General features: G+C 31.5%; 2 protein-coding genes across 2 annotated transcripts; both read left to right on the top strand.

Annotated features, from left to right (window-relative positions):
* Positions 1-3585: 3585 nt before the first annotated feature.
* LOC128159744 (uncharacterized) lies at positions 3586-18724 on the top strand. Its single transcript, XM_052822929.1, has 10 exons — positions 3586-3799; positions 3966-4115; positions 4204-4337; positions 4444-4576; positions 5265-5390; positions 5511-5663; positions 6539-6660; positions 7772-8006; positions 9620-9704; positions 16528-18724. Exons 1-10 carry the CDS (start codon positions 3715-3717, stop codon positions 17027-17029), a joined length of 1725 nt encoding a protein of 574 aa, XP_052678889.1. The 5' UTR covers positions 3586-3714; the 3' UTR covers positions 17030-18724.
* Positions 10225-16232, top strand: LOC128159743 (integrase/recombinase xerD homolog). The gene is made up of 2 exons (XM_052822928.1): positions 10225-11093; positions 13254-16232. Exons 1-2 carry the CDS (start codon positions 10715-10717, stop codon positions 14222-14224), a joined length of 1350 nt encoding a protein of 449 aa, XP_052678888.1. The 5' UTR covers positions 10225-10714; the 3' UTR covers positions 14225-16232.
* Positions 18725-22695: the final 3971 nt, after the last annotated feature.

The raw sequence follows: 22695 nt of genomic DNA, 5'->3' as shown, positions 1-22695 counted from the left end.
CACTTATTTTTTTTTTTACAAATAATCACATTCCTTTGCTAAATGTTTGTTAACATTTTAAGGTCATTTGAACTTGCCAGTGTAAAAGCTAACAAATTATAAGGAATATTGATACAAATGTTAACAATTTTTTCGACAATTGCAATTATGAATTGAATTATTTCATCAGAGATTTAGGCCCTAAATACATCAAAGATGCAGAGGAATTTCTGTTTTAACGGTAGGTCTACAGTGTGTACTAAATATAATGGGGAAATATTTCTAAATCTTCTTTTAAAAACCAACAATACTACAATTTTGTGAGATTACTATGCAAACATCCTCAAACAGTGCAGATTCTAAGTTATTCAAACGTGACCCCCGACAATTACAGGGGCCTCAAGAGGGGTTAAAAAAAAACCATTTAAATATACAGGGACTACGGGTATGTTTAAACATCTTCTATTATGATCTACAATGCTACAATTTTTGGAAATTACTATGCAAACATCCTCAAACGGAAGTTTTAAATTAGTTATGCCTTGACCCCCGGACCAATACAGGCACCCAAAGAGGGGTTCACAATTAGACATTTAAATATGTATGGAAAATGTTTAAAATCTTCTTTTCAAGAACTATATTGCAATATTTTGTGAGATTATCATGCAAGCATTCTCAGATAGTGTATAATATTCAAACCGTGACCCTCAGACCAAAACAGGGGCACCAAAAGGTGGTTAACATTTCTTTTTTGCTTCAATGCCACAAGTTGTGATATTACTGGAGCCCAAAGAGAGATTCAAAGTTCAGTATAGAAGTTTATAGAAAAAATTCAAATCTACTTTTTTTAAAAACTACAATGCTACGTTCAGTTATTTTACCATGTAAGCATTTTCAAATTTTCATATACTCATAATAAGGTTAAACACCTTCTTTAAGTTGTTAAATTATTTATAGTTCATTTAAAAATTTAGTTAACTTTGATACTTTAGGGTCTATAATAAAAGGATTTGATGCATTTCAGATCATGGGATATGATGTCCAAAAAAGCTTCTTTTTTATATATTGTGATCATGTAATGTCAAATCTTGTAATATATGAGAATTTTTTTTAAACGTTATACTTCGTTATTTATAAGTTTTAAAATAAGTTACGTTTACCAGCTATAAACTAGTTTTTTTTATCATCAAATGTTTTTAAAGCTTGAGGTTCTACAAATAATATTACAAATAATTTCCTCCTCTGGAAACATAAATTAATAGTTTTTATTCCTGATCTGGAAAAATATGTTTGTAATAAAAAGTATTCAATTAACTTCCGACAAAAATTGTCCATTTGATGTTATAATATTATTTTCAAGTGTACAAGGTACAATTCTTTAATGATTTATTTCCAACCTAAATTTTCTTCCTTGTTTTAAATTCTATAATTTAAACAACCATTTAAACAACCTCAGTGCAAAACTGGAAAAATACAAAAGAACAGATTGCACGAAAAGGTACGAGTGCAATACAATTTGATTTTAAGGGAAAAAAACATTCAATTTAAGATAGTTTTCAAAACTTTTTCATGTTTGTTTGTAATTGTTGAAGACATTTTGAGATTTTTTCCTGCTTGAATGTTGTCTCAAAAAAGCCAAAAGTTCGCTTTTTACTTTTGATTCATATTATTAATAACCCATTCAGGTTGAAAGAAATATTTTAATGGTTAAGTACATGTATATCGCAATGTAAAAATGCATGAAAAGGATTCGGTCTAATTTTTAATTTGTAATAACTGCAGGCCCATAATAAGGATCATTTCTCTTAATAACAAACTATTATATTTGCTATATATGAGGTGGTATAAACATGCATACTGGGTTGCTCCAAAGAATCACATCCAAATCAGGTCAACTTGTAATTTCGTTTGAACAGACTTTTCTCAATGTTAAGAATATATGTAACAAAACCGGAAACGCAAATGTTTTTATTTGTAAGTGCACTGGAAACGCAATGACTAATTTTGATAACACTTGTCATTACAAAGGGCAAAATTTCGTAGATTTTAAGAATTACGTTCACTTGGAGTTTAATATTTTTCTTTTAATTTACCTGAAGTCAAAATTTTTTTTAAAAACCCAAAATAACAATGTTATAAATCAAATATCGATAATGATATTCATATATTTTGTTTATTTGAGGAAGATATGCTACGACAAAGGTAGTTTCAAGAGATTCATTAAGAAAAAGTTTCAAATAGATCAAAGGAATACAAATTATACAGCCTTGTGTGATGATGTATTTTATTACTCCTTTTGATCATCTCATATTCATAAAATATTAGAAAAAGCACATATTTAAATCCTGCTTATTTCGTATGGGAATTCAAATTATCGATCAAGTACGTACTGCGAAATTGCATAATCACCTTGTTATTTATGGATGCTTAAATACCGATAAATAAAGAAAAACAATAATTTTCTAGATCGGAAAATTCTTTAAAACAAAGCAGTTATTATGGGGGATTTTTTCAGTTTAGATTAATCATTATTATACGTCTTCATGTTTGATTGAGGAGGTTTATTTAAATAAAAATACACGCAACTTACACAATCTACATACGACCTTGATTTTTAGGTACGGACGTGTACCAAATGACGATGTTGATTTTTTTTTCATTTCTAGTTTAATTTTGTTTTCATATTTTCTGATTAATGCATAATTTTAGTTTCCATTAGTCAACTCCAAACCCACCAAAATTGCTTTGTCATGTTATTGCTTGACCAAAGTGAATTTCATTTACAATTATAATTTTCTTAGTCTATATGGTTATTTATTACATTCTACTGAATTTTACGATATTGTATACGTGATACTTGCACAGTGACTAAGAGGTAACCTTCAAGCCAAGATCTGCTATTCAGTAACCTATCCAAATCTTTCAATTCACATCAGTTGACTTATTGACACATGTTTATCATATGCAATTATGACAAACATTTAATTTTGAAACGTTACGTCTTTTTATGTACGATAAAACCATCAATATAATAATGATTAACATAATTTGTGTATTGTATGTTATTGTATGAATATGATTGTTAATTTTCTCAGAGTTTCAAAAAAGTGCATTAGTTTATTTCGTAAATAAATTGTTTTGTCTTCTAATTTCTTTTGTAGTAAAAGTGTTGCTTTTAAAACAACATTTTTCCAGCAATTTTAAGGCGTGATATCTTTATTCAAATCGATGAATACACGTGAATGACAGTAATTTCCTTTAGATTATTTTCCTTTGTCAAAATCATATGGACAAAATCCTGGTTATCTTTTCCCGTAAGTTTGGCTTTCTTAAAGAATGTACTGCTAAGATCATGATTAATATTTTTGTCTTTCCATGGATCGGATACCGACATCTTTTTGGACTGCCCTCTATTCAGATGTTTAATTTTTGTTTAAAGTGATTTCTTTTTTGGTGCAGTACCAGTAATTGAGGCATGTTTATGCTATACTTTTCTTTAAATCAGTTCTTTTGTAAAATCATGCTGTAAAAATCTTAGTTATTTCTTATTTATGTACGTCTGGCATCATCATAGTTTCCTCATTTTTATGACCTAGTATTCAAATATCACGCAGTTTTGAAGAAAACAATGTGTATAGCGTCAAATGAATTTATTTCTACAATTTTGAATATTGGTGAATTAAAGATTATGTGAATACATTTATGTTGTAAAGATAATATTCAATCTACTATAGAATGTGTGGAGATTGTTTTTACTGGAAAATGCAACAATATTTTGGCATTCATCGCAAGTTATCTTTGAACTCTCTGATTTTGTCGGGTAAGTTTATATATCTAAGAAGAAATGGGTACTGCAAATTGCATATTAAATTTTTCATTAAGTTAACTCAGGATTCTTGAAAATGGATTATGGTTAAGAAAAAGCAAAATCTTTCGTATTTTACAATGTAATTTTTTTTATTTCATAAGGAATAATATAATTTCAGTTTTGTGGATTAATGTATATAGTTGGTCATGGTTTGAAGCGAAAGATCTGTGTCAGTCGAATGGAAAAATCATTGGAACAAGATCTAATTCAACTTACTATTTCTGGACCAAATACTATCATCGTCGCTCTCACTGGATTTCCACATTTGGTAATCACCATTAATATTGATTTTAATAAGGTCTGTTTTCGATGTACAATTTTTTAAAAGGTAAAACTATCTCTGGACTTTGTTGTAGGATGCTCCTCTAACGATAGGTTGGGCAGTTACAAAACCTATGATGTGCGTTCTGATCTAATATCTGCAGGACTTTGCCAAGAACTTTGCATGGAACACTTTGGGTCAAATAGAATATTTTTATTTGCATATGGGGTATTTATCCTCTTATTTAAAATCAATACTTGTTGGAAAACAAATGGTAAAATCTATCATCTGTTTATACGGCTTACACATGTAATGAACGTGTAATTTGTTTTAGAAACAGAAATGTATCTGTCTAAAAGACAACCTTATGGATCTACACCTCCATTTTGACAATTGCAAATCTGACTGTATTGGAGACTTTGAATTAACAAAAGACTGCGGTGATAGGTTCCTCGTTCTTTTATCGAGTAAGATATAAATTAGTAAAGTTTACCACATTTTTAACACTTTATTATTCCTACTACCGTTCTGTCCACAACGACTAAACAGACACAAATTTCATTTCTTTCTTATCAAAAAAATATTTTACTACTTTATTAGTAGTCGGTACAAAGATATTTATTAATCACGTTTCGACAATTTTGATTTTAAAGAAATACACTCACCTATGACAGAAGTGCAAGAGAAATTTATTAAAGGTAAAATGATAAAGATATAAAGATATAAAGATATTTTCATCGACCTATAATCATTTTTACACTTGGCACTTTTCCAAGAAACAGATTCCTTATGTAGAATAATAATGGGAAATATTTACATCTTTTCTCCATTCAAAATCACTCAGAATACCTCGCAAAATGTTTCAACGTTTCCGTCAGGGACTTTCATGGGTCTTGCATTGCTGCAAAATCCAAGCATTCTTCTTTTTTCAACCATATATTGAAACATGATAAACTAGAAGGGCGTTTCAGAAAAAACCTTTGGATTTTTTTTACTACTGAATGAACATCGTTTAAATTCTAAGGCATCTTATTTAAGAAAATGTGCTGCATAAATATGTTGGAACAGAGTATAGATAGTGTATTATTTTTCATAAATACCGATGAATGTGATTTCTTATGATTTTCTATTTCCCGAGGGTATATTTTTTAACAGAACCAATCACTAAGCAGTTTGATGTTTTATCAAATTCCACTTGCATGGCTATGAGTTTTGACACTGAGCAAACTGAAGATGATCTAATTGAGCGCAAAGATTGTAAGAAAGTGTGCATTAAATCAGGTAATACTACTAATCTATGGAAAATTAAATCAACAAGTGCCACATTTTTATTTTGTTTCTTTTAAAAATATTTATAGTATCCTTCAATTAGTTTTCTTACAGATTGATTGTTCTTTTCAGAAAACAGACCACAAAATCCAAGGAATTGCACCGAAACAAGGATGGCTTATCTTAAATCAGTATTGAACAAAAGTTGTTATGCTGCAAACTTTGAGAGTTCGAGAAAAACCTGGTTTATTTTAAAAAGACAAAAGTACTTGAGTTATGATCGAGGTAAATATTACTGAAAAGCAAGGAATGATATAATGTTTGATACATATCAAGTACTTTAAATCAATACCGCATTTGTCACAACACAGCTGCGAATAATTATATGAATTGATATCTATGCAAGATATTGTGTGGCGTTCAAATAAAGTTATACATTAAAAAGTACATTGAAATATCTCAACAACTCTTCCAAAAATTAATCTAACATAATGATATCAAATTCAAAAGTAATTGATTAGACCAACTTACAAAACTGAAAATGTATTGAACATTATCCACTTTCATTAAACCTAGATCACAAAATACGCTGAACACTTAATAACTTAATGCTCTTCCGGGGGAAAGCTTTAAACTTCGTAATACAGAACAGACAACCCTATGCTTATTTTTGGGTGGTGGTACGGGCAGTCTCTCTGTATATAAACGTATCAGAAGCAGCTGGATGTACTACATAGACATATACTGTGATGTGTATATTGGGAGAGTAGTTTTAAGACACAGTTTTGCAATTTCCAGTTAGAATTATTAATTTGTTTCTCAACATAAAACTGTATTGCTTGTGATATCTGCAATATGCAATTGGGTAATCTATTACCAGCCCAAATTCTTGCATTTTTTGCTAAAAAGAACATATTTCTGTAACTATATAGTTCACACACAAAATTTAAAACTTTTTAATCTGTTTGGATGAGATAATTATGTTTCCTTTGTTGTTTCCTATTTTCGAGGTGAATAATTTTTTTCGTTTTGCTAACACTTTTAATTAAATTGTGGGAGGATGAAATTACAACGTAATACATATTAATACATAAGATGACTGTAATAGTTATTCCTGTACTGATATCTCTGTATATCCCTATTGATAAACTTTATTCCAGAAGACGTAAATCTTACAGAGTTCGAAAAAAAGAACCTTTTTATTGACTGTCAACGATGTCTCACCAATTCATGTCCAAATATTGACTGCAACAACAAAATAGGTGATATTGTGTGTAGAAATGTAAGTCTGTTCAGATGTAAGAAAGTTTATTCCTATTGATTCAGGTTCATTTTTTTTTTCTAAACATAAGATTGTATTGATTTAAAGGAGCATGGTCACGATTTTTTTTCGGAATTTTTTTTCCCGTTTTTAATGTATACAATGTGTCAGTGAGGCATTTCTATTAGTAAACCAAAAGATGAGTGTCAGTCGCCGACTTATAAGTGAGATAAAGGTCATAATTTTTCATTTATAAAAAAAAATCATGTCATGTTTTTGTTAACATTTTCAACGTTGAAAAAAAAACTTTTTAGGTTAAGACGTAAAATAAAATTGACAAACACTAGAATCTGTTTATTTATTTTAATAATGAATTAGCAGATTAAAAAATCAGACTGAAAAATGAACTTTCTTTGGTTGCTTAAACCAATGTAAACAAAGACATGGCACGAGTCTTGTTTAAATGACAAGGAATTTTGAGCTATGTATCTTGCTCATAACCCTACAACTAAGTCAACTTTTGGTTGATCATTAAAAATGCATTACTCTTTGAAAACAATAAAATTAGAAAATCAAAATTTGACCTAATCGGACCACGCCCCTTTAATGCATGTACATGTACCACAGAAATCCATTAAATCATTTTTGCTAATCATTCATGAAGAAATTTTACATAAACTCTACCAACACCAAAGAAATGGGACGAACTTTTTTGTGAATGTTTTCATTAGAAAAATAGTAAAAATCGTGTTTTTCAATTACAAACTTTTGACCGGCTAAGAGGTTTTAGAATAAAAGAATATTGATATTCAAAATTCATTTCTACTTAAACGCTCTTAAATCAAGTGCACGTACAATTGTATTATAGATTTTTATTTCTTTCTAACTATCCAAAAATTAAAGTAAGATCTGATGCGTTGATCACCAAGCCTCTTTAGAAATGCTGGCGATAAAAACAAACAGGCGAAAATGCTTTTTAGTGTAAAGAAATGTACATGTATAAATAATTTCTACATTGTTTGTTCAACTAAACTACTTGTGCGAAGAAAAGTGTCATTAAAATGAACCTTTTATCAACATTATAAAATTTGTGAAGGAATCCGATATTTAGTGGCCAGGTTCTTTTTTAAAGGGGCTGATCAAAGCTGATTCGTCCTCTATCCCATCGACACAAACCACGGTTTGGAGTCAACAAGCTCGGGAAGAGAGAAACGACATCAATCACACGTGGACTACAAACGATGTGTCAACGACTATGATGAAGAAACAAACGTTTTTGTTGACGTCAAATGAAATTGACTCTAGAGAAAATATAAGCACACTGAAAACTACATCTATAAATCCAATCAATCGACAAAGAAACGAGGGTAAGAAACCATAAGCGTATATACAAGTAATTTCCTCATGATAGTAATCCCATAAAGACAAGAAATAATTCCACATTTCTTTTATTCACAATAATTTTTATTATAATACGTGCAAAAATATTTGACATTTAATTTTATTTTACATCAACTCGGCACGACAGAAACCCGGTAATGCTATAAAACACGTCCATGTTTGGCAATGTGCAAGCTATTTTATTCCAGGCAAATACATTGTAAAAAGTAGACATTCAGCTATCAATTAATTTTTAAAAAATGTCTACTGCATTTATCATTGCTGCTGTTGTGTGCGTCACTTATGTTCAATAAAATAGCTTAAGTGGTGCTTGGTTCACCTTATACAGCGCTGTCAAGCTGATCCTACTTAGCCTAAGGAACCAGAATATGATTCACTTTGTTTCTTTTGTGAAAAAACCAGCAGAAAAAAAAATATTGACTAGAAATTTTATGTTAAGTATTTAAACAGAACATGTCAGGGAACAAGGTTAGTCAGTTATAGAAATCGTAATTTTTGTGCACTGTAAATTGCAAGACTTAGTATATGTATCATGAATGTTTGTCACTGTAATTCTACGGTGTGTCAACACGAATTTCCTGCTTAGAGTTACTGATCTGCTGCTAGCGACAAATGCAGCCTTCATATACTTTCAGTGTCAATTTTATTTTTTTTTTATCCATTAACAAAGTTATTTTTACGGGTTTTCTTTTCATTTTTGTGTTATGCTCATAATCTGATCTCTTGATTTATCGAAGATTTGTATTTACATTTCCCATATCGATTATCTTTACTAAATTGCCCCTCCCCATCCATTCACCCACAAGATAATACAATGTTTACTTTTTAAGTGTCCAACTGCATTTTTAGCATGTAAGCTTTACTATACTACTTTCTATATGTCCGTCGACCTTTATATGTTCTCTATCTCTGTCTCTCTGTCTCTCTGTGTCTCTCCCTCTCTCTCTCTCTCTCTGACCAAAAAGCCAAAAGCTGCTATTTAATGAATCAATACAGATACATGCTTTTTAAGCGATCTTATGATTGGTTTATTAATATTGAATTTCAATTTTAGCTTTAACCTAAAATACTATTTATAGATGGATATTTAATCATTCAGATTTGAAAAGATATTCTCTTTTAGTAACCGATTGTTTTGACGGCGTGTTTACCCCCGATTAAAATGTTTATGTAAAATGTATACAAAATATTGATTTGTAGCATAGGACATTTACGGATGATATTTATTTAAAACATTTTGGTGTCCCATATCTAGTATAATTGATAGTATAGAGATTAAATCTCGAATTTCAAGTAAAACTTTTTGTGTTCTCCTACGTTCGTGTATCTCTACCAGTTCATTGCATTAAAAAGGGGGTTTTTGGTTGGAAGATGTAATATCGCGTTTGAGTTATACATGTTCTGTATATTTACTTTTACCTATAAGAATAGCTCACATCAATTTCTCGGGAACTAGATCAATTCACTTGCAAAATATTTAATTGCATGCTAGTTTTGATAAACCAATAAAAGGTCCTAAGGATGTGTCTTTTTCTATCTACGTATTATGGAATATTGATCACGTTTTTGTTTTGATAAGATGAAACTGTGAAAAACGTCGGAATAATAGCTGTGTCCTTCCTTGTTTGTGCATTGATATTAGCAGGAGCATTCTGTTTTGTCAGGTAAGCAGACATCAAATTTTTATAAGGTGCTTTTTATGATCAAAGGATCAGGTATTTATTATATACTCTTTTTTGGCCTTGAAATTGTATTAATGATATAATTTTTTACAATCAATGACATCGGTTTTACTTTTATCAGAAATAAGAAAAAATATCACTCCAGCAATGTTGCAATGATTTTAATGGCCTTTGATAAAAGAATTCTCATTAATTTTTTAAGGGGTTTTCAACTAGAAAAAGATGACCGCATCCGCCGATCACAACCCTTTTCAAGTATTTTAATCATCGTTGTAAAAAGAGTAATAAATGATTTCATGTTGGTCGACGCATGCGGTATTAATTTTCTAAGGCTAATAAACTCGAAAATGTTAATATTTTTTAGCGATTTAATTAGAAAAGACATAATCCGAGTAAATGAATCAATGTATCCGTAAATTAGATTTGATTTCTACGAATTTTCTATTTATACAAATTCATGATTTCGGAAAAGACATTTAAAAAAATATATGAAAACAATAGTTATTATTATTTCCAAATGATAATACCCTTTATGTGACGTGTGAATTTATTTATGTATGTCTTTTTATCTACATGTAAATCTTATTATAGGTTTATTGTTTTTGTTTGTTCATTGGATATGTTTGGACGACAAGTGTTACGTAATAGCAGGTGCTAAGTCTTGGTCTTATTTGCTAAATTTAACTGTCCTGTGTTATGCAAAAATTTTAACCAATCAGAGCAGCCCCATAGGTCGCTATTTGTTTGTCTCTGGGTCAATGTTCTATTTTTAAATCGATTCTGAGAATTTGTTAGGATTCGACCAATCAGCGTGGCTTCTCATATCACGTGACTTTGTTGTTTGTTTGTAAATTAGAGGAGAAGCCACGCTCAAATAGGCTTAGAATTATTTTCGACAAAAAGTTGACATACCGATAATGTAACCGCCTACAAGTAGGACTCATTTCTAAAGACAGTTTTAGGAAGGATTTCTTCCCCTTTATCAATTAATCATGCCACCAAAGAGAGGACAGAAGTCCCTTGGCCCCCCAGCAAACAAAAGACGGAGGTTGGCCAATCCTACCAGAGAAAGCACGGACATACAGACTGTAACAGCCGTACAACCCCAACCTTCAGCTATTGACTATGATAAGTTGGCCCTGGCTATTATTAAACACTCCACCCCAGTGAATGAGGTAGAAAACTCAGTGCAGCAGGAAGTCCCATCGACTGGTCGACCAATGAACACTGCGAATCGAGAGTCAACCGCTACGGCCAATACCACTAATCAAACTTCAGCCATCTTAGGCCCTTCATCTGTCCAACCAGAGGATCAGACGGCCAATGTGTCTGCTGCAGGATTAAACGCCCTTCTTGACAGTGTATTCACAGGTGAGCCAGCAAGGCCAATTGAATTGTCAAATCCGGCTGCCATCATTTCTGATGGTATTCCTTTATCTTCATCTGTGTCAATCAAAATCAAATCAAAAGTATGGAATAATGAATTTATTGATTTCCGCACTCTTTTGAGTACTAGAGAAGAACCATTAAGTGTTTCAATTTCTTCGGGTATCATTAACTTACATCAGGGTCCTAAGTTTAAAACCCCAATTTCCATTACTCAATGGACTGATGCTTTTTTCATATTCGCAGCCGTTTACATTGAGAAATACCCAACAGAGGCCCCCCATTTACTTAAATATGGGCACACAATTAGAGAAATTCACCAGCTTCATGGTGATAATGCTTTTAGGTCATATGACGAACAGTTTCGAAAACTTAAAGAGTCCCTGAATGTTCCATGGCAGAACACAATCCAAGAATTGCGTTTAAAAGCTGCAACAAATACTAGAACATTCTCCCCTAAATTTACACAAAATTCAAGTCAGCCCTTTCGGAGTAGATTCTGTTTTCAATACAACAGGGGAGAACGCTGCACTAGAAATCCCTGTTCCTTTCGACATGCTTGCATGCAATGTAGGGGAAACCACCCAAAATCAAAATGCTTTGAATCATCTAAGCAGCTCAATTTCAGTACTCAAACAAAACCTCCCAACACCAATCAAGGTAAAAAATTTGCTTGAAGTTCTTCAAGGTTATGACGAAGAGAAACTTAGGGTGTTACAAGAAGGTTTTTCATATGGTTTTCATTTAGGATGTACAGATCTCCCAAGTTCAAAAGTTTCCCGTAATCATAAAAGCGCAGTTGAACATCCTTCAGTCATACAAGATTTTATAGCTCAAGGTAGAGAATTAGGCAGAATAGCTGGCCCCTTTCCCTCCCCTCCATTTACTCAATTTGTTTCCTCGCCATTAGGTGTTGTTCCAAAATCAGAACCGGGAAAATTCCGTGTCATTCATGATTTGTCTTTTCCAAAGAGTAATTCAGTAAACTCAATGATACCAGAAGAGAATTCTAAAGTCACATATGATTCAATAGATGATATAACTGCTCTTCTTAGAAAGTTTGGTCAAGGTGCATTAATGGCAAAAACAGACATTCAAGATGCCTTTCGTATCATTCCAATACATCCTGATGACTACAAACTCTTGGGTTTTTCTTGGGAAAATAGTTTTTACTATGATAAATGTCTTCCTATGGGGGCTAGTAGTTCATGTCAGATTTTTGAATTTCTGAGTTGTGGTTTACAGTGGGCTATGTGTGAAAAGTTTGCAACAGCAGGAATGTCTCACATGCTGGATGATTTCTTTTTTATTGGGCCAAAAGATTCTTTGAAATGTCAGTCTGATTTAGATACATTTTTATTGATCTGTGAGAAATCAGGCATACCTATAAAAGCGGAAAAAACAGTTTCACCTACTACGGTTTTGACCATTTATGGAATTGAAATTGATTCTGTGGCTTTAATCTGCCGTTTGCCTGATCTTAAGCTAATTAAAATGCGCGAGTGTTTGCGATTGGCTAAACGAAAACGAACGATGACCTTAAAAGAACTGCAATCTTTGATAGGCCTTTTAAACTTTGCATGTTTAGTAGTTGTTCCTGGTCGAACCTTTTTACGTCGCCTCATAGACTTGACCTGTGGCATTTCACAGCCTCATCATCACATTCACCTGAATTGTGAGGCAAGGGCAGATTTAGATATGTGGTCTCATTTTCTGGAGAACTACAATGGAAAATCTGTTCTTTTACCAGAAATTTGGTCGTCCTCGGACAAGGAACTGTTGTTCACTGATGCATCAGGTTCTCTAGGCTTTGCAGCAGTTTTAGGTTCACAATGGTTCGCGTTAAGTTGGGAAAAAGTACCAAATTTAGCAAAAAGTCACATAGCAATCAAAGAGTTGTTTCCTATTGTTGTAGCTTTGGAACTTTGGGGCACAGTTTTGGAAAATAAGAAAATTCTATTTATGACAGACAATATGGCCATTGTACATGCCATAAATAAACAAACTTGTAAAGATAAAGCTCTCATGAAACTTATTCGTCGGTTAGTACTTCAAGCACTCTCACACAACATTCTGTTTAGGGCAAAACATATCGCAGGAAAATCTAATACATTGGCAGATCACTTGTCACGTTTTAAATTTCAGGAAGCTTTCCAGGTAGCTCCACACCTCAACCTCACACAGACCAAAGTACCGCACAGACTTTTAGTCATTTGACACCAATTAGCAAAAAGCTCTTAGCATCTGCTTTGTCCACCTCTTCTGCAATGGCATATCGCAGAAGTTGGAATCTTTTATTGGGTTGGAAACCTCAACTTTCACTTCCAATTTCAGTAGTTGATGTATGTAACTTTATTGGCCAATTATTTATTGATAACTATTCTCCCAGCACCATTTTCTCACATATATCAGCCATCAGTTATGTACACAAAATTTTCAATTTACCTGACCCAACACAAGCCTTTGTGACAAAAAAAATTTTAAAAGGTTGTCAGGCCATTGGCCAGAGAAAAGATACCAGATTGCCCATAACTGCCCCGATCCTTCAAAAATTACTTTCCGCTTTAGAACACACTGTTTCACAGTACCCCACCAGGCTTCTGCTCCGTGCAGTTTTTCTCTTAGCTTTCCATGCATTCCTCAGATTAGGAGAAATTACAGTTAAATCTCTAAAATCCAAGCATCAAGTATTGCAGAGGTCAGATGTCACATTCAATCAAAGTTCATTAAGTGAAGTACAAATCATTATGAGGGACTACAAAACAAATAAACATAAATCCCCACTTATTATTTCAATCCAAGCAGGTCCAGATTCTGCTTATTGCCCAGTAAAAGCACTACACAATTACCTGCAATTGTTTCAACACACATCAGGCCCGTTATTTCAAACTTTGGATGGCCTACCAATCACATACTCTATGATTACCTCCCATCTTAGATCCGCCATTCAATTTATTGGTCTTAGCACGGAACATTTTAAGGGCCATAGTTTCAGAATTGGGGCAGCAACACATGCAGCTTCTCTAGGTTTCTCAGACCAAGTCATTCAAAAATTAGGTCGGTGGAATTCTGATGCTTTTAAACACTACATTCGGATACAGTCATTTAAACTCTGATCATTTTATTAAACCTCAATTGCAGTGTATTCTTATAATCTACAGTACAGAAGTTTTCTGCTGTCCCTTGTAGGTTCATTATTATTATTATCAAGTCAGTACAGAAGTTTTCTGCTGTCCCTTGTAGGTTCTTTATTATTATCAATTCAGTACAGAAGTTTTCTGCTGTCCCTGTTAGGTTCATTATCATCATCAAGTCAGTACAGAAGTTTTCTGCTGTCCCTGTTAGGTTCATTATCATCATCAAGTCAGTACAGAAGTTTTCTGCTGTCCCTGTTAGGTTCATTATCATCATCAAGTCAGTACAGAAGTTTTCTGCTGACACATTTTCCCCCATCATTTTGTTACTGATGTTGCTTTGCTGGCCGCCACGTTTATGTACTGTACAATATGATATTGCTTTTAGTCTTGACAATGTACTTCACATGCTTTTTATAATTTTTCTGTCACCATGATACAGTGTCAATTCATCAGAACACTGTGTCGTGATGATAAATGTTTATACTATGTACGGTATATAATTGGACATTGTTAGCGATGTGGCTTTGCTAGCCATCACGTTTAGCAAAAACTGCAAAATGTGAGATTGATGTGACATGACAATGTATTTTACATCCTTTGTATCGTTTTTCTGTCAACATGATACTGTGCCATTTATTAGAACTGTGTGTCCTGATGAAATATACTTTTGATGTTGCTAATCCTTTGAATATGTTTATGTCTTATGTTACATGAACTTCCCTGTAGTAGTATAAATTATTGTAAACCAAAGAACAAAGACTACTTGTTGGTACAGAAATATTCTGCTTTCAAGTTATATGTACTTTCTTGCTACTTTTAATTACAAGTTATACCCTATATGTCTAATATTTTGTTTGGTATAACCCTACTCCTGGGTCTGTAAATTTTGTATATATGTTCCTACTTTATTTCGTTTTAACAAACAACTTTTATTTCTTAACGTTATTATTAGCCAAAACTCCTTTGGGTGGGGGGATCCAATTTGCAATTGGATTGTGGCGTTTTTTATATTTTGTATATCCCACCCTTTTTTGATGATTGGCCTATCAGGGCCATACTTTTCTATGTTTTTTATGTAGGGGGTCAGATGCTATATTATATGTTGCCAAATATTTTGAAAATGTATCAGCGGTGTTTTTCTAGTCCCGTCTGACCCCCTCAATATTTACTGTTTTTTAGATATTCGTCATTTATTTGAATAAATGGCCTATTTTCATCTTCAACTATGTTATGTGTTTCTATTTTCATCAAAAAATCTAGTGCAGTCGTCTTGTCTCTTAATAACAAAGGAACATAAAATAGTTATTATTATTTCCAAATGATAATACCCTTTATGTGACGTGTGAATTTATTTATGTATGTCTTTTTATCTACATGTAAATCTTATTATAGGTTTATTGTTTTTGTTTGTTCATTGGATATGTTTGGACGACAAGTGTTACGTAATAGCAGGTGCTAAGTCTTGGTCTTATTTGCTAAATTTAACTGTCCTGTGTTATGCAAAAATTTTAACCAATCAGAGCAGCCCCATAGGTCGCTATTTGTTTGTCTCTGGGTCAATGTTCTATTTTTAAATCGATTCTGAGAATTTGTTAGGATTCGACCAATCAGCGTGGCTTCTCATATCACGTGACTTTGTTGTTTGTTTGTAAATTAGAGGAGAAGCCACGCTCAAATAGGCTTAGAATTATTTTCGACAAAAACCCTCCATCCACCCCTTTCTTCCACCTTATGTTTTAATTTAACTTTAATTATGTTTGCGTTTTTTATATTTTGTATATCCCACCCTTTTTTGATGATTGGCCTATCAGGGCCATACTTTTCTATGTTTTTTATGTAGGGGGTCAGATGCTATATTATATGTTGCCAAATATTTTGAAAATGTATCAGCGGTGTTTTTCTAGTCCCGTCTGACCCCCTCAATATTTACTGTTTTTTAGATATTCGTCATTTATTTGAATAAATGGCCTATTTTCATCTTCAACTATGTTATGTGTTTCTATTTTCATCAAAAAATCTAGTGCAGTCGTCTTGTCTCTTAATAACAAAGGAACATAAATTTTATTTATTTTTTCTCACTATACAATGTAATAAAAAAAAATGACTTAATACATTGATATATTTTTGCATTATTATTTTGATTTTTTTCTTCTGTTATAAATACTAATTGAAGAATCTATTGAAAATTAAAACAAATTCAACATTGTTTTACATGTACTCGTTTTATTATATAAGATATTTATAGATAAATGTGATACTAGTACATTATTCTTAATTCTTAGAATAAGGAAGAAATTCCTACTGAAAAGAGAACGTCCAAGCACATCCATATTGACTGAATTTTCATCGGAAAGAAATAAACAAACATCTTATGAAAATGATAAAAATCAGGGAATTAATAAAATGTTTGTTGGAAATTCGCCAAAGGAGTGTCTGTACGATTTCGCAGACAACAGTAAATTAGAAGAGGAAACTCAATATAACCAAGAAAACGAGGAACTGTATCATCATCTCAGAGAAAGCGTTCCGACAAATAATGTGAATGACAATACATACATGGTAGCTGGATACAAAACATCGGACGAAGACAACGTGTATTTTGGAAGGATGGAGGATCCATACGATCATCTTAGAGGGACGGATCGTACAAGACAGGAAGACAATACCTACGACCATGCACCGATTGTAGGCGTGTCTGACTATTCTAGCTTTAACATTGATGTGGGTAGGAATACAGGTCAATCACATGTTGAAGAAAGCATATATGACCATTTTGAGGGCTGATAATGATAATTGACAGTTTAAAAATTCGGCTTTAAACAATTGTCCATTTTAAACTCTTTTAAGACGCAATACTTGTTATATAGACGTCGATTTCATCAACCAGCAGATTCACGTTCCTTAGACCAACTAGCACGATACTTATACAGCTTAATATAGTTCTCCAATACTAGACGATACAACGATATTTTTGAAAACTTATATATACGATTCTGAATGAGGAATGGTTTAATACGCAGGATATACTAACAATAACGAAGGGTACACGGATAAACAATACACAGAAACAGAAAATATTCTGTTCAGTAATATTGTTTTCACTCATTTGTATTTTCATGATTGTTTTGCGTTTAAAATGGTTCATGTGTAAATTGAATATCTAAAATTGTTGGATATAATATTATTATTTTTTTTGTTGTAGGAATAAATGATAGGGTTTTTATGTTCAATAGCAATAATTCGACGAAGACTTTGAAAAAATTACCAATGAATAAAGAAAGAAGAAAAAAAATTGTTAGCTCTTTTGAGTCATTTTAATTGTATAATTTATTGTTGGCCATAGTATGGATGTTAAGAACTAATTAATTAATTGACATTTTTTCAACAAGACAAAAATGTACAAAATATTCATTACACCCATTTAATAAATATTATGTGTTGCAATTGTTCCTAGAAATCGTTTAGGTTATGTTGAAGCTTTAAAAAGTTTGCTGCCAACTCAATTCATATATGTAAGCGAATATTTTCTTTACGACTATTATGATTTTCTCTAAGTTTATTGTGAAAAACATTTTCTTCATACGTTTTTAATTGAATGTACTGGATATATCTTAATAATTGGGATTTTTTCAAATCAGATCAAATAAATGACAATTGTAAGCTAACTACATACCATTTGAATATTAACACCTACCTTTAGAATTTGAATATTAACCTAACAATTAATAAAATGATTTTGATGTTTCATATTCTAAATACATTGTATTCTCTATTTATTCTTTGTTGTCTGCGCAAATTTTATGATAAATATTTTTCATATTGATGATTAAAACACTATTCATTGAATATATGCTTTTTTTAATTTGCTTTCCTAAATACAAAGACAGTCTAGAGTGATACAATGGTTTAGATGTCAGCGTTTATCACTCGAGTTTGGGCGCATTAAAAAGCAGCTTTCGCTGATAGACATTTGACCTCAATATTTTTTAAAGAAGCGAACTCTTGTTTAATACAATGCCTATGATCAGATTGAATGTGACAAAGGTTCTATATACACATATACATTTTTTTTTATCTTTTTGCACTTAAAATTGGGGTTTTTTTACTTGAAATATTTAATATGACATAGAAACTTTTTGAACATCAAGATATATTGATCAATTTTAAACAGTTTTATTATATAACGTCTTCAGCATTAAATTGGCATAATGACCATAGGGGTCTTTAAGGCTAACTTTTTAGACTCTCTATTAATACATTTGCATGGCTTTACGCAAATTTTCAATCATACTCTTTAATTCGCGGTGTTTGTATTTTTTCTGCAATGCTAGATGGAATCATTTTCAAAGATGTAAGATTTCAGTGGTATTTTCAATCATGATTTAGAATATTATGTATTTAACATTAAATGTTTTATCTTCCTACAAAAACCTGTTATGATATAATTTTCAAGTTTCAATGCATAATTTCGTAATAAAGTATTCCACATTTAAAACTGTTCTTCCTTGTTTCTAATCCTGTAAATCTAACAATTTGAGTTGCGCAACTACTATAAGAGCAAAGAACAGGTGGCATGACAAAGCACATGTACAATACGTTGTTTTTTTTCTACAAAGAATATGCGAATTGACTTTGTTTTAACAATAATTAACCTTGATCTACTTCCGTAAGGTCCATTTCTGATAGTTTTTAAAAACGTTTGTTTTTTTAATTGTAAAAAATGCGCGATTTTTTCCTGCTTGAATGTAGTCTCTCAAAATTGTTTCAATTTGCCAAACGTTTGATTTCCTTTTTAATTAATTTTATTATCAAATAACCATCCCGGGTACTTTAAAGTAAATATTTATAATCATGGGGAAAGTATACCTCTAAGGAAAAATGTATATAAAATATTCCTTCTGATTTTTAATTTAAAATAATCGTACATGTGTAAATCTAAAAGTAGGGATTTTTTTATAAAGAACTATTAAACCATATGGAGTAATTTACATGTAAGTATGTATGTTGGCTTGCTCTTAATAAATTAGAATCAAAATTAAGTCAATTTGTAGTTATATATCTATACATTGATTTGAAAGACATATTATGAAATATATTTTCTAAAACCGTTTTCATGATTGATATTTATTAACGATAAAGCTTAAACGTGCAACATGAAAAACAATCGTTTTAGAGGTTGTTTTTTTTTAATATTAATAGTGATTGGAAAATATATATTGCAACGATTATACGTCCTGTGAACTGTAATTCCCACATACTTGCACCTTTTCCATGATATAATTATTGTACCGGATACGGAAACAATTTTTACAACTCGAATTCATCAAACTAACCTTGACAGAAGAGGAAATGTTCAAAGTTTGTCTGTATACGAGTAATAAACTAAAATACTACAGTATATAAAACCGGAAACTCAAATGTTTACAATTTCAATTCGGAGATGTCTTGCAAAACGTATGTTTTAAGGGTTTAATCTTTCACACTTTGTAAGCATTTTAAATGAACCCTTATGCAGATAGAATTTTTCAGCAAGGAAGATGTTTCAGAACATATATTTTATACGTTCATGTTAAATACTGAAATCTGATTGATTTAGACGATGTTCATAATCTGTTCTATTACCCTCAGCGTTAGGAACGCACTTAGCAACGGGTACCATTACGAATTGATACATGCGCGAAAATATGCACGTACGGTTTGCCTTAGAATTCACGTTATTCCTATCTAAAAGCAGTGATGTTTTCTTTAAAATTAAGACATTTAGTATAAGAAAATAAAAAGTGCCTGTTTGGGAGGATAACAGTTGAAATTGACACCCCTCTAAACCATTGTTCATTGTTCGAAAAACAATGGTTTTCTCGGGGTGTCAACTTCAACTGTTACCCTCCCAAACAGGCACTATTTATATATTATCACATGTCAAGGATTTGTTTAAATTCAATGAAAAGCGATAACTACAGTAAAATCACCGTCAGTTTTGATACGATGAAGACATATAAGATTTTATCTTTCAATAAACACCTCTTTCCGCTTTCCTGTTTGGCCTTCCTGCAGGCACTCGTGATATGTATGAGTATATATCTAAACTTTAGACGATCAATCAAAAATCTGGGGAAATGTTAAGATTGCAAACATACATACGAAAGTTTATAAAACCCTTTTATAATGGACACAATTATGATATTTATTTTTAATTCGACAAAAAAAAATGTTTTTAGAATTATGTGTAAAGTGTAAGCCTATATGCAAGACATTTAGCTATGTTCTAGATTTACAGAAATCTGCTCTCTTTCAAAGGCGCTCAATTGAATACAGAGCTAAAACATGTATGTAAGGAATTCCATTTGTAGAATTTATCACAAATATTAAATACTGTCCATCAGCAAATTGCTAATTTTCTGCGCCAAGTTTGGCAATTGTTAATGAGTTTAATTTCGGGGAAACAATGGAGAAGAACAGTGTATCGTTTGTTTTCATGCACACCGCAAGCTTAACAACGTTATCTGGAAAACAGAAATAATTCATTTCTATATATAGAAACAAACAGAAGATGTGTTTGATACATGAACACAAAATATCTCCGAAAGACCGAAACAAGTCATCATTACTGCCATAAAGAATGTCAATGTCAGTTTAAAATTTACAACGATACACGAGCTATCATTTCACTTTCAAACAAATTGAAAAATATTCTTTATACGAAATTTTTAACAGCCTCTCTACCAGTACTGGTGTTGAAAATATGACATCCGGGAGGTTATTGTTCAGGCAACACACATCACGTTTAGATTATTATCGTATTGGTGTTTAATTTTTTTTTACATCAATTGTCAGTACATGTTATTAAAAAATGGCATAAAATAAAGAGGAACTATGTATGTAACCTCGCTGAAATGCAATTTCCCTATTTTCATCCTGAATTCGCACATTAAAAAATAAAGGCTAACATTGAGGGCTAAAGATTATTTTTTTCTGGCATTTTACTCTTGTAAGTATTAATTTTATTTGTTCAAATTTTATTACTCAAACTAACATTGACGTTTTGACAAATTTTGAACTCGAAGCGTAATTCAAAATATATTTCGACATATCTTATTCGAAAATGTATTTGCAGTGAATATCGTTTTAAATAAGGTTATCTCAATTGTACATTTATAAGCGTTATAAAAATAATGAATTTTTCAAATAATGTTACTTTGTGTATTTTACTGTTTTTAAATTAGTTACGTCTACTAATTATATATAAGTATCTTTTTGTCATTAAATGGTTCTAAAGCTAAATGTTCTATAATATTATGATAAATGATTTCCTCCTTTAGAAACTTTTATTTCTAATCTGAGTTATCTTGTATATGATATAAATATATGATATATTCCGACAAAATTTGTCCGTATGATGTGATAATATAGTTTTAAAGAGTACAAGGTACAACTCTGTAATGAAATATTCCCAACTTAAATGTTCTTCCTTGTTTTTGATATTTTAATTCAAACAACCTCAATACAAAACTGCAAAATTAGGAAATAACATGTCGCATGCAAATGTACGTGTACAATAAAATTTGTTTTTAAAAAGATACATTCAATTTTTTTGGCTACAAGCCCTATCAGGTGCTTTATTTAGATGTTATGTCCTTTTCAGGTAGCTCTAGAACTATATTTTCGTTTGTTTGTAATTATTAAAGAATTGTGAGTGCTATATTTCTTCCTACATGAATGTTGTCTTTAAAAAGCCAAAAGTACGCCTTTCCTTTTCTATTGATATCATTAATAACTCCGTTGGGTAGTTGAAAGTAATGTTTCATTGTAAGTATATCTCAATGTAAAATGTATAGATAATATTACGTCTTATTTCTTATTATAATAACTTAAGGTCATATTAAGGATAACTTTTTCAATATAACGAAATACTATGTTATATAGAATTGGATAAATAAGCACACTAGCTTGGTCTTAAACCAAATCAAATCAAACTGAAATTACGTTTTAAGGGATTCTCTTAGGATATGTTCATGACTATACATGTATAACAATGACTTTGTAAGACCAAAAGGTTGAAGTTTTCAAGGTGTTGTGTTTTAATACATTAAATTTCGTTTCCATGTTAAATCTATAGTATTTATTTTTTCTAAGAGAACCGGTTCCCTTTTTCAAGAGTACGATTTCTCTAGGGTACGACTTCTGGTTACGTCTTCTCCTAATGCCATGCTATGACTATACACGATATAATATTTATATGACGGGCACGTAGATAGGGGAATAGAAATTTTAAGTAGAGGTACTGTTGGCAACGTCACAAATGATTTCCCCGCAAGGAAAATATAATTTTTGTTGTACTGCACTATTTTTCAGTGATTTTGAACATGCACGAATGACAAGAGCTTTAGGTCTAGACATATTTTCAGGACACAGACAATCTTTGTCTCAATCAATATTAGCTTCAAATAATT

This window comes from Crassostrea angulata, chromosome 8 (assembly GCF_025612915.1).
Source record: "Crassostrea angulata isolate pt1a10 chromosome 8, ASM2561291v2, whole genome shotgun sequence".
Lineage (NCBI taxonomy): Eukaryota > Metazoa > Mollusca > Bivalvia > Ostreida > Ostreidae > Magallana > Magallana angulata.
This window is presented reverse-complemented; position numbering and strand designations above follow the sequence as displayed.